The sequence below is a fragment of the Stigmatopora nigra genome, chromosome 1, assembly GCF_051989575.1.
Source record: "Stigmatopora nigra isolate UIUO_SnigA chromosome 1, RoL_Snig_1.1, whole genome shotgun sequence".
NCBI classification, from domain to species: domain Eukaryota; kingdom Metazoa; phylum Chordata; class Actinopteri; order Syngnathiformes; family Syngnathidae; genus Stigmatopora; species Stigmatopora nigra.
This window is the reverse complement of record NC_135508.1, coordinates 10,509,940-10,523,108: the sequence shown is the minus strand read 5'-3', so window position 1 is coordinate 10,523,108 and position 13,169 is coordinate 10,509,940. Positions and strand designations below refer to the sequence as shown.

The window sequence follows — 13,169 nt, the reverse complement described above, 5'->3', positions numbered from 1 at the left end:
TTTGCATTCATTTTCCTTGAGAAGTAATAGTTTCCCACCCTTTGTATTTTTGTTTCTTGCACTCACTATTTCTGTTATGTTTTTGTAGGAGTATAAAAAAAATCATAATTATAGTATCTGTTTTGGCATCATGATCTCGGTTCTCTTTCCATTGCCCTGGCCAGTATCTTAAATTAGCTTTTCCTGATGGGTTTTCCAAGTGGGTGTAGAAATGGTGGGCTGCTGAAAAGATCTGGCAAAGCTTATGATGAGATAATCTGCACCTGTTCCTCTGGGTAACAGCTAAAACAGGCCACCGCAGCACACCGCTGCTCTTACAATTGTACCAACAAACACAAAACAAAACTGCAATTCACACTGATCAAATACAGCAAAAAAACGCGTTATCCTAAAATTCCTCTATGCTGTCTGCAAAAATATTGTCCACTCCACTACTGCGATTTACTGCTATAATTCCCAATATTCTATTTACCCCAAAACCTCACCCACAATCCTAATGCATATTCATATAGAAACATTCATTGTACAGGTTGGGTGGACTTAAAAAGCCTAAACATGCTTTTTCAAGTTTTTTTCCGCTTCTTCAAATAAATACCGTGCATGTACACTCTTGTATGCTAATTTCATTAGCCTCATAAGACCCAGACTCTTGCAAGGCAAGGATTTTTATTTTCTCTTTGATATTTATGCTAATTGGGATCTAATGAGTGTAAAAACCAAAAATATGGTTTCTGCATAAATTGATGCCAGGCCCTTGTAGTCTGAAATTTAAAATTGTAGTCTTGTGACAAGCAAAAGGTGCTAGGAGGTTAAAGATCTGAATAATAAAAACAAGTTGAGTTGTTCTATTTGATTTTCTCAACATTCTTTGTGCTTCAGTAAACACCTGGAGGGATTTCTCTGATATGAACTGTAATTTTGGATCCAAGGGGCAGCTTGCAATAGCACTTCAATTATTGAATGAATCTCCTGGCCAGTCAATAACCCCTGTATTCCGATAATCTTTGACTGCTGTGATGCCTTTAGCTGGATTATGATTTAAATGCTCATTTCCTAAAAATCAACAACTGGCATGTCAATCACTGGTTGTCTAATTATCTTTACAGAGATGCAGTACTGTTCTTCACTGATTATTTTCTTCTGTTATTGGTCACAGTTGCATTTTTACCCTTCTACTATAGTACTGTGTGAGAACTTTTTATCAGTCTGAAGCTGGGATTGTACCTAGCAGCTCAGTACCAAAAAGATTGGAGTATTTTAAAATGTGTCGAGAAAACTAAGCCACAAAAGTAAACTGTAACTGAACTCACACACTCAAGAATCCACACGATCAGTCTAACTTTCTTTTGGCAGGACTTTGTGGGCTGTCAATTTAGCTCGACTTCCAGCAGTATGGGGTGCACAAAAAGCTCCACCTGTCTCCCCAAGTGTTGCACACATATCGCCTGGTTGTGGTTTGCACTAACAGTAAAATACGAGCAACGCCACACCATATTTCTATTTACTATGAGCCAAGTGGTGAGTGCAAGATGATATAAAGCATATCCATGCACTGTATCTGCTCTTATGGAATCACATTTTTTTTAATGAGGTGGAGTTTTCAGCACTCTCGGTTAAAATGGTTTCCAATCCCTGATATAGACAATACCAGGCATCCTATTTATAGATAGTGTCTACACTTGAGTGATTGGGGCTTAATTGGTGTCTATCGCTGCTGAGTTTGGGTGAAAGCCTCACTACATGGTTCTCAGATATTAATGGACCACGTATAGAAACAGACTAAGATCCATTTTCACATTCAAACTGACATTCAGGCAGTTATGTTGTTATTTGTTTGTTGTTTTATCTTTCCCATCTTATCAACTATGCTTTGTTTTTTGTTTTTCCAGCCGTTGGCATTCAAATGAAATTGGACTTCTTTCAGAAGAAATTCTGGACAGCCAGCAGACAGGTACATTACAATATTAGCTCATATTTTATATTAAATAAAGAGGTATGTATATAGCAGGTAAATAATTCTGAATAATTACATTATTTTAAACATTGTTTTGAATTGCCATGTGACAATGTGATTGGCGTACATTCAAATGGAATAAATCTATCCATTTAGGAGGATCATTTAAGAAAGATTACATTTTGACAGGTTAATTCATAAAATTTTCTTTTAAAGGGTTATGAATGAGGTCACTAAAATTGTAGTACATTTTAATATATGAGATTGTGAAATATTAAAGGTTAGCATCTGGAAAAAGGGTTTTCTATATATAGCTTTCCCCTACCTTGCATATGCTTTATGTCCTCTCTTTCAGTGTGCTGCCCTTGATGGGAAATGCTCCATAAGTTGTGACGACGAGGTCTGTCATCTTTAAATATAGTACTGTCGCCTACTAATTTCTAATACATCAATTTAAATCTGTTAATTTTTTTTTTTTACTCCAACAGAATATTAATTGCTACCTCATTGACAACAACGGCTTCATTCTGGTGGCAGAGGATTATGCACTGGTTAGACACACAGACATTATGTGGGGCCAGTAAAATCTCACATTTCACATATTGTTGAAATATTTTCTTGCTGACGGCAAAGTTAATTTAAGTATTTATGCTCTATACATATTTGGTATATAGTGTATGTAAGTGTTTTTTCTCACTTGGTTTGGATGTGCCAGATTCCATTCACTTTCAGCTGGAGTTTTGTTAATTTAATTATTGACATTAACGATAGACATCCAAACCCATTTGAATGTTTTAGACCCTCAATCTATCTCGCCACATATTTAGGCTGTCCCTCGCCTACTGCTAAATAGTTGGTTTGGTATAGGCTTGTGTACCCCCCGTAGCTCTGGTGATGATAAGCGGAACAGAAGATGAATGAATGATTTCAGATTAGAGCCATGAAAAAGGTTAAGAGAATAATAAAAGTATACTTGGTGAACAAGGATGTTTCAAGTTCGACAGTCAACATATAATATACATTTTTTTTTACTTTTCAATACTGCCACCAAGTGGCTAAATGTCTCAAGTAAGGATGTAAATAAGGACAGACACAAAATCTCGTCTCATTTTCTGAACCGCTTCAACCTCATTAGGGTGGTGGGGGTGCTGGAGCCTATCCCAGCCTTTATTATTTTCCCCCCAAAAAATGATGTTCACTTTAGCTGTATGTTACAACCATTAATGACCCTAAAATTGGTGGTGTCCATATTTGTTTGTTTTTTTATTTATTTTTTCTACCTGTTGAACTTTCTCAAGGGAAGTTTTTGGTGTGAAATTATCACATTGACTTGGACTTCCTTTCTTTTCAGACTGGGAACTTTTTTGGAGAAGCCGAAGGGGCTGTAATGACTAAACTCCTGCAGATGGGATCTTTTAAGAGGTACAGTAAGTCACAATTTTTGTGCGTGCGTGGGTGTGTATTAGAATATCCAAATGCATAATATTATGGCACACAGACGGGCCACAAAATGAGAGCATGTCTCCAATGGCGCTGACAGCTCTCAACTTGGCCAATCATGTTGAGCTATTAAGTGCCGAACTCCGACCCTTTGCACAGCGTTCTTCGTTTGGGGGATTACCGCAAATCGTTTGCTGAAATAAAGGAAAAACTTGAACTCATAGACACTCCTGGATTTTGTGCACATTCGCTGATCCACAGCTTGTTGCCTGAGCCATTTTTTTTTTTTTGGTAGGATTAAAAAAAAAAACACTTTGTTAATCTTAATATGAAGAATGCATTTATTATCTGACGCACACAATACAAAAACAATTGCAACAGTATTGCAGTACTTAACCTTAACTGCACCCTTTTTTTCTTCTTTGGAATGTTTAAACCTACAATATAAAATTACATGGGTCACCAAATCAGGATCCTGATTCTATATGGATCAATATCACCTGCTTACAGCTCAGTACGAATGTAGAACGTGAATATGAATGGACAAGTCCATTAAAAACTATAAAAAACAATTAAAAGTACCTTGAAACCAATCCGAAAACAGACTGTAAACCTACATACATGTTGTCAAAGACAGATTTAAAATAATCTTTACATAACTTTGGATGATAATGAATATCTTCTAGCGGTCAACACAAATGAAAAATACTGCCTTACGTACTAACTTATTCTAAATGTCATCATCTGTGTAGAATTAACATGCTAAGGTCCACATAAGTATGAGTTCAAACACAAATTGCCGGGATATTCAACGGATCATCCTATGGTTTTGTTTTCACCCACTTGGACGATTGAACATGATAATTTTGTAATTTGAGTATGATATGATTATGTATATAAGGATTTTTGTGGCAATATATACCATGTTGCTCACATGTATCATATTTGAACATTCGTACCGGCTTGCTGGTTACAACATAATGGAACCTGGCTTAGTGCTAATTGATTCCTGGCGTCGAGTTGGAGCTGTCAGTATTGTGGCTGTTTTAGTATGACCTGACCCTGGTCCTCAGTCTCACCAGAAGATTTTGTCACAGAAACCCTTCAATAAAACATTAGTTTTAACGGGATATACCATGTTTTTATATATCACATATACTCGTGGATATCATATAATCTGCAGTATCTACTATAAGCAATACAAGCAACAAGCCTCAAAAGGTTTTATGCTTCATATATTATTGCCAACAATGGCTATGTGGGTCCTCAGTTTTTCATATGATTTGCATACCATGTTGGAAACTCGTTTAAGCCTGCTCTTAAATGGCTCTTTTGAAACCAATTTTGCACTTTATCCAAACAAATCTTTGCTTTTTAGGTGTGATAGAGGCATAACCAATAATAATATATTTTTTATTATTATTACTATTTGAAAGAATTCAATTGAGTGCAGGTTTTTTTCAGGTTTTATTCCCGGTCACATTAATAATAGAAAACGTTTTGAGAAAGTATTTGTCTTGGTCTCTCAGTTGATAGGGCGAAATACGTATCATTTCAAGCAGAGTGTATAGACTCTTCTTTATTCTAGGCAAACCTCTGAAATAGACACATTTAGAAGGATCAATTCTCACCTTGGCATTGATTTGGAACTCAATGGGTCAAAGAAATGTCTTTGCTTTGAGAAAAATCATACCAGAAACAGTATGTCCCAACATGATAATATCATTGAATTATGGAATCCTCATCAAGGCTGTCTTCTTATTATGTATAGTGAATTACTGATAAGTACTTTCAAGAACCTTTCAACATTTCTAGTACTTTGGGAATTGAATAAAAGGCTTAAATCCACCAATATCCCCAAATCATCAACACACACCTTCTTGACACCACTTGAGGAAACTCTCAGCTTTCTGCTTATTTTCTATGCCACCCACCTTCTCACCACATTTATCCTGTATTATGTCTAAAGCTACAGCAGTGGTGAGAATTTCTACCACATTTACAAATTACCTTCTCATGGAATGTGATGTCCTAAGTCATGCAATTCTTGTGTCTATGCAGGGTGACTCTTTATGACTACCAGGCTCTGTGCTGGGTTTTTTCCGAGAGTAGTGACAGTGGAAACACATTGTTGGATGTAAGTGATTTTATTGTCTTAATTTCCTTTTTGTTCTTCTTACCACACAAATGATATAAAATTCTGAAAAGTGTGTTGTTTGTGGTACAATAGTGTATTTGTTTTTCTCTTCTGCAGCCTTGCTTTGCCTTACTCTCAGCTTTGAAGTGGCTCCTTACAGAGCTTGTCATGTAAGACATGTGATATGGGAGCGTGGCTTCTCATTGTAATAGAAAAAAATTCCAATTGCTTGTTCTTGAAGGAATCAATCACATTTATGTATTTTTTTTCGCCACCTGTACATTTGTTTGCGACATTCTTCTCCCATATGTTGACGTTTTTGTTAATCATTGCTCCGTGCAATTTGTATATGGCCATTGCATGCTTATTATGCAAAACTGTGGCAGCAGAAGGCATTTTAGTTGTCTGTTGTCACCAAAAGCATGAAAATAAGAGTGAATGTTATGTTGTTTCATTGCTCTATCATAATTTTTATTTTATTTTAATGTTTTCAGCTTTCATCAGTGTTAAACTTTATGTTTAATTATAAGAATTATGCTCCACCTCCCTGACTTACACATTATTTTACACATGATGTATAAATAATTATGTAACAATTAGTACTCCATTTAAAAAAAAAACTGTATAAGTGGAGTGGAGGTGGCTGTTAATATTGTTACATTTTTCAATTTGTAGTCTTACAGTCAGTTTTCTATTCATTTAATAGATTCATGGTCGAGTTCAACCTGTACAGCTGGTGGCAGTCTGACCTCACTGCGAAAGGTAAGGCTTGTGCACTCATACGCATACATGCAGACACCACCAACACACACACACACACACACACACACACACACACACACACACACACACACACACACACACACACACACACACACACACACACACACACACACACACACACACACACACATTATTTTTAGGACAAAATAAATACCCTTTGAATGATTCTCACTCAGAATATTTGTGAAAGTGAATTATAAAATGTTGGGACTTTTATACCGTCTACGTTCACCCTTTGTTCTGCATTCACTGACAGTGAAAGTTCTATTATAATATTTTCATGCTATAAAGGATCCACATTCCTACAATATAAGAAAAAAATGTCTACTTTGGAAAAAAAGTATTTGGCAGTTTGATATAGCATTAGTATTATAATCAAATTGTGCTTCTAATTTCTGTTTGACAAAAATACATTTTAAAACAAAATGTGGTTGTCTAATATATGAGAAGTATAACAATGAATATTTTTGTTTCAATTTAAGAATTAATAACAACCATTCTTCCATCTGGAAAGATCTACTTGCAAACCAAAATGTAAACTGATCCATTTTTTTGTGAGGTCTTTTGAAAAAAAGAGACCAGTGCTTGACATCATACGTCGATTCGACCACGGAAAGACAGAATGAATCCAAAAAGGGACAAAAAAAGAAACTATGCGATTGCCCCAAGCACACTCAACTATGGTGTACATCTGTCAGCACATCAGTTTTTTTTCTATATGTCCAAAAATATGTGTGTATGATGCATAGAACTGTGCATTGTGCTGGAATTTGCGGTAAGCAATATCCACTATGGAGCATATTTTACGTATTTTTTTTATTTTCTTTGTTAGCATCACTTTTCTTCCCACGCATAAACATCTGAGCCGATTATTCCAAAGTTTGAAACTTTGTGATGCTTGATACTTTGCGGTTTAGTGAATACTGAATGCATGTGGGGAATGAAAGCTTGGTTATAAGCGGTAATATTTTTTGTTTGGATAAGAGAGGGGAGAAAGTCACGTTTTTTTTTTTCTTGCCATAAATACAGGGGGGGGGGCATGCACTGCTACTTCTCGAACAGTCGGGACAATTTCATTGCTGGCTGCCCTCAGGTCTTAACGGCAACCTCACCAGTTTCTTACGATGCACACATTAGACCCGTGACACCTAAAAAAGATAATGGTCCTATTGAATCACTTGTAAACAAGTCTGCAACACCTTCCAAGTTTAACTAATCCACAAATAAACACACACATGCACGTAGTAATGGCCTGTAATTAAACTACAATATTCAAATTCAAAATAATCCACCTTCCTTTAAAGACTTGCATGGTAGAATGTGCTTGGTTTTTTATAAGTAAGCCACTTATGTTGAAATGTTTATGTTTTCCCATGCAAAGAAGGATTAGCTTTTCCTTTGATAAGGTTTAATGCTACATTCGTTTGAAAATGTTTACTCTGCAGTTTACTTTTCGACCTCTGGATGGCAAGAGAGTTCAACAACAGCCACTTCGCATAGCCTCGCGTTGATTTTAGTTAGCTGTGCTTCACAAATTTTGTTTTCTCTCATGCGTGTATATTTACTCGGATGTGGTGTGTTCAACTGTTTGCTTGCATTCTATTTGCACAACTATTTTGGCAGTTCAGTTTCCAGGAACTCATAAACCCCTTCACTTCTTGCTCCAGTCTTCATCCTTCTGTTTTCTTTCGGACTTGTTCAGCTCAGAGGATGGGGCGAACCATGCAGGTACCATGTGATACTGAGTACCCGGCCTTTGTCTCGGAGAGAACCATCAAAGAAAACACAGGAAACGTCGACTGTGATGGCTGCATCAAGTAAATGTCACACACAAAAACGTACATTCACAGATTCATTGTATATTATCAAGTATATTAGCAGGTCAAATAATTAGATTTCATCTATTATATGGCAGTAAATACAAAAACTGTGTTGCTACAACAAACTAGTTATTGGCCTCTTAAGGGCGAACTAAATGGGTCAGCATTGTTAAATAATTTGTGGATTGAAAATGATCATAGATCTGGTGTTTTGGGGAGATATTTTTGTTTTTCAAATTTAAAATGGGTCCCTCGACTCATGAAATATAGGAAAACACTGATCTAGAGGAGCAACAGGCAGGATTTACCACACAGTTTTGCAATATCCAACGGATATAAGAAGGCCTCTGAGAGTTCATTAAAACAAGCTCCTGGAACTATAAGGACACTTTTTTTTTTAAAGTACAATACATATAAGTCATTTGTCTAGAAACACATGCTTGCAGTTTGATATGCGAAGCATTTTTCGGAGAGGTGGGAAAAAAGGCTTCCTTTTAAAAATGGGAAAATGAGTGTGGTCCCCATTAACAATTTGCGTTTTTCTGTCAAGCAATTGTGGGGTGTTCTCCGGAACCCTCCGATGGGGATTTCATTGCTCCCAGCTGTGGAACTGCCAGAGAAATATGTGTGTGTTCAGTCCTCATGCATCTCTTTACACAATCTCACTGCGGGGAAGCATACATAAAATTCCCTCTGTTCTATTTGATACGATCATTGATCTATTTATTTAACGATGTTTGCTTATCGTTGTTGGGAAACAAAGATTTTAAACTTCAAATGTCTCTTTAAAAAAGACTGACGGCATAGAAGAATGTACATTCAAATTCTGATTTAACACATAGTATACTCGCGTGATACAACATCAGCTTGAGTGACTGAGCCAATCAGCCAATTCCTTTAGGCATTTTGATTGACAGTGTTGTTCTAAAAAATGCAGTAAACATTTTTACTTTGGGAAATATATCATTGTGTTAGTTAACTTGCATTGTTTCTGTGGTCATATTTTATGCTAAGGATATTTTACGTAGAAAAGCAAAGTGAAAAAAAATAAGAATTTGATTTTAAAATTCATATTTCAGTGGTTTGATCTACTCTCATTCCACATTACCCATCTCATCTTATCTTATTTTCTCAATCACTTCATCCTCATTAGGGTTGTGGTCCATATTACTCATGGAGAAAAATATGAAGCGCTTTTTGCTTATCAAACCATTTTGCTCTGATTCCTATTGCAAAATCAAAGTGGATTTTTTTTACTTCAACTAAATTCAACATACATCTTTTTGTTGTAATTCTGTGGTACTGTTTCAATTGTTTGAACCACCCAAAGAATCACATGCAGAGATCTCCCTCAAAATGATTGTATTGAACCACACAAAGTACTGATAATGATAGAATTTTTTTTTCTAACTACATAAGATGACAGATACTAACAGGTAGATTGTAAACTATTCACCCATACGCACATGAATAATGAAAGTGAGCAAATGAGATGCATGACACATGTTTCTGCTTTTCTTCTACATGCAAATTTCCTAAGAATACACAGTGTGTGACTGTCTGCGTGTGTGGTGGGGAGGGGAGTAGGTTTACCACACCACACCACAATACAGTATATTCAAGGCCATCAGGCAGACAGTCTGCAAATGAACAGCAGTTAGTATGTCCTGTTCATTATGTGTGGGACAGTCTTGGCTCGTCATGGCACGATGACTGTTTTAAAATGTGGTGCAAGTGAAGGCCGTTTGCGGTTGGTTGAAAATGGCCACGCTATTAAATTAGGAGAATATTCCAGTAGTTATGAGGTCATTTTTGTTCCCACTTGCCAGTACAATTCAATTCCGTTTATGTACTGACACAATAAAAGTAACCTCAAGACACTTCTTTTTATAGAGAGGTTTTGGAAGAAAGGAATATTGAGTCCATTGGAAAGGACCTCTGACTCAACAGGTCACAGCAAAAGAAGGATGTGATAGGTGATAAATATATGTAATTGATGGATCAGATAACAATGCAAACAGTCAGTTTTAATTGAACTAATTACATTAAAAATTCTTGCACAATTCAGTATAGTACCATAGATGTCGTTTAATGTCATCCTTGAAAGAGTAAAACAATACCCAACATTCCAGTATGATATGGTCTCCAAAAGTTGCGATCCTTGAAAAAAAAATTGTTTAGTATTTTCATTAGGGTCCATATCATCGTTTATTTAAAAAAATGCTAACTTTATTAAGGTAGGCAATAGATACAGAATAAGACAACATGACTGAAAGAAAATATCTTCTGTCTAGCTTTTCTTCTTTAAAAAGTTTAGTTTAAACCTTTGGCCAAGATACTGAGGCTTGCCAACCATTGAGTAGAAGGGAGCCATGAATTTATTAACACGTGTGGTCTCCTTCACTATGTTTAATATTAAGGAACACTTCATTGGAACTCACCTTAGCTTGAATATGAAAGAAATGCTCCAGAAGAGAGATTGTGGAGGAAGATTTGCACTTTTGTATGTGTGTTGATTGACAGTTGACAATGAGTTTCAATGTTCATCCAGTGGAGTCGTTCAATCTGAAGTACTGAATTCATGTTTCATCCTAATGAATCTTAAATACCTACGCAAATATCAGTACAATGCAATTATTGAAATGTGTATATAATATTTTTTTAACAAATTTGTTTCCCTGACTATGATTGGCAGGTCATTTGTAATTCAGCAGATCCCCAGCAGTAATCTCTTTATGGTGGTGGTGGACAACAAGTGTGATTGCAGCATGTTTGAGCCTATCACCATGGATCCTGTGGAAATTATGTATATCCTTTAAAATCTTCAACTGTAACCCAGCGCAAAGCCATCTACTACAACCAACAATCATGAACACACTATGTAATGTTGATGCTTGTTTTCCCTGTTTGGAGATTGGCGTTTTACCCAATGCTGGATTATAGCAAGGCTTCCATTGCATAGTTAGTCACAAAAAGCTGTGGTTTAGGGGAACTTGCCATTGATGGCAGAAATTTTATTACTCATCGGAGCAGCGTGATGGCTATAAAGCTTCTCAAACTAGTGCTGAGCTGCAGTCGGACAGAAAAATGTGTCGGTCGGCATAAATTCTGTAGTGCTGATCCATTGTAAGTCGACCATGTGTTGCATACAATCGGTTAATATTACCCACCTTAACTTTTTCTTCACATAACGAATCTCTAAAGTGTGAGAGATTGAAGATGCAAAAGGACAGGCGACGCCCAGATACCTGTCACCCATTCCACCCAGAGGTATTGGCATCTACAAAGAATAGCCTGCATGTTTTATTCTTGGCGGAGCAAGCATGTGGGTTGCATTAAAATGTTCCATATCTATTATCACATTTGGTCCACTTCTTTCTGCAGGAGAACTCAATGGAGTGTGGAGGAGCTCACACTCTCACACTGTCATTTTCTGCATCACTGCTTTGCATTCTCCTGGCGCTGTTCCCCAGGTGACCAGAGTTGCCTGCACCTTTCCATCTATCCATCCATCCATCCATCTATCCATCCATCCATCCAGAACTTTCTGTCAGATCAATTTGGCAGGTAAAACTATCTCAAATAAGTCACACAAAAGAAACAATATGAAGGAGAAACACTCTTAGTGTTCCATTTCTACCACACTTCACCAATGTAAAGGTACTTTTCCTAGATTTCTGCTGACAACACAACAGCGAATTCCAATATATGTGAACAGTACGGTGCTACAGCAATGTCACATGCAGTATAGCTTTGTTGTATTTATTTATTTTTCATTTTAATGGCTTAGATCTGAACTTGATCACAAAAAGGTCTCACAACCTCTACCAAGTAGGCATTCAAGCCACAGAAGTCCCATTAGCAAAAGGAATGGTGCACCTTATTTGGGGTATTGACTTTTCATGAACGATATTATCCTGAAGATTAAAAAAAAAAAAAAAGAATGTTAAAAGTATATTAGGATTTGTAAAGAAAATTCAACTTCTACATTTTTTATGAAGTGTTTGAAATTTAATTTACAAGTTGTATCCCTCAACTGTGAAGATTTTGAGTCCTCTAATGTGAGTAGTTGTTCAAGTTAAAGCTTTGCCTTACTCATCAGTTTGGTCCTGTTTGTGTACTTTTTAAAACAAAAATAAAAACATTTAAAAGGGGAGAAAAGCATTATATCATGTTTTTGTTCCAAAATTGGAGGCAGATTTTGTCTGGGATTTATTTTTTTATTTTTTTTTCTTTAATTTACGGTTAGCCTGTGAAAAAAATATGGCAAGCGTGTGTGGGGTGTGTTTGAGCAGGTGAGAGTATGTGGGTACCTATGTGTTTTCATCCAGCGTTTATTTTATCCTTTTTTTTCCCTTTAGCGTATACAATACACCTCTAAGCAAGAACTCATTTGCCGACGGAGACACATAAGAGCCACAAAGCCATTGAATTCAACAACAAGCCAATGAATTCAACTGCAACACACATCTGCAAATGTTCAGAAAATAGACACAAATAATCCTTTGATATTGATTTTAAGGCCACATGCTCACATGCATGAAAAGGATTTCATGGCAAGTTGGCTCAGTTTTAATGTGTTTCTGCAAACAAAGTCGTACAAGAAATAATAAACCACAGAAGTTCTTTGAGACTATCTCAGCCGCCTCGTCTGCGGTTGTCAACATGAAGATCCCCATGATCCCATTAGTCATCTCCTTCGGCACCTCTGACCCAGTCACCTCAGCGGGCCACCCTACTTTGACAAAGTAAAGCTCGCTGTTCTTGCAGCTCTGATTTTGCTTGTACTGTTTCACCAATTCTGTCCCCTGAGCAGTCCAATGTGACTGTAATCACTCCCAGTTCATCCTGTTCTTCCTCGTTCAATACTCCAAAGACTCCCTGACAAGCTGCTAGGTCATTTATCACTCTGTAATGGGCTTAGAGCTGTTTGGGGTCAACACGCATTGAATCCGGTCTGCGATTTCTTCCTGGTTGCCAGATGAGTTATTGGAAAGTGTGTTGCAACACGACATGGGAGCATAGGCAGACTCGT

General features: G+C 36.8%; 1 protein-coding gene across 4 annotated transcripts in view; it reads left to right on the top strand.

Annotated features, from left to right (window-relative positions):
• The window catches only part of cacna2d3a (calcium channel, voltage-dependent, alpha 2/delta subunit 3a), a 64,931-nt gene extending 52,642 nt beyond the window's left edge, over positions 1–12,289 (top strand). For 2 of the 4 annotated variants that reach the window (XM_077715345.1, XM_077715337.1), the window contains 11 exons: positions 1,890–1,951; positions 2,310–2,354; positions 2,443–2,505; positions 3,306–3,376; positions 5,456–5,531; positions 5,649–5,701; positions 6,238–6,293; positions 8,017–8,131; positions 10,830–10,947; positions 11,327–11,404; positions 11,519–12,289. In XM_077715345.1, coding sequence (XP_077571471.1) covers positions 1,890–1,951; positions 2,310–2,354; positions 2,443–2,505; positions 3,306–3,376; positions 5,456–5,531; positions 5,649–5,701; positions 6,238–6,293; positions 8,017–8,131; positions 10,830–10,947; positions 11,327–11,404; positions 11,519–11,611 — 830 coding nt within the window. In that variant the 3' untranslated portion in view covers positions 11,612–12,289. Of the gene's footprint in view, positions 1–1,889; positions 1,952–2,309; positions 2,355–2,442; positions 2,506–3,305; positions 3,377–5,455; positions 5,532–5,648; positions 5,702–6,237; positions 6,294–8,016; positions 8,132–10,829; positions 10,948–11,326; positions 11,405–11,518 lie in introns of those variants that run through there. The other 2 variants (XM_077715353.1, XR_013326110.1) reach the window with 2 other exon arrangements.
• The last annotated feature ends 880 nt before the right edge of the window (positions 12,290–13,169 follow it).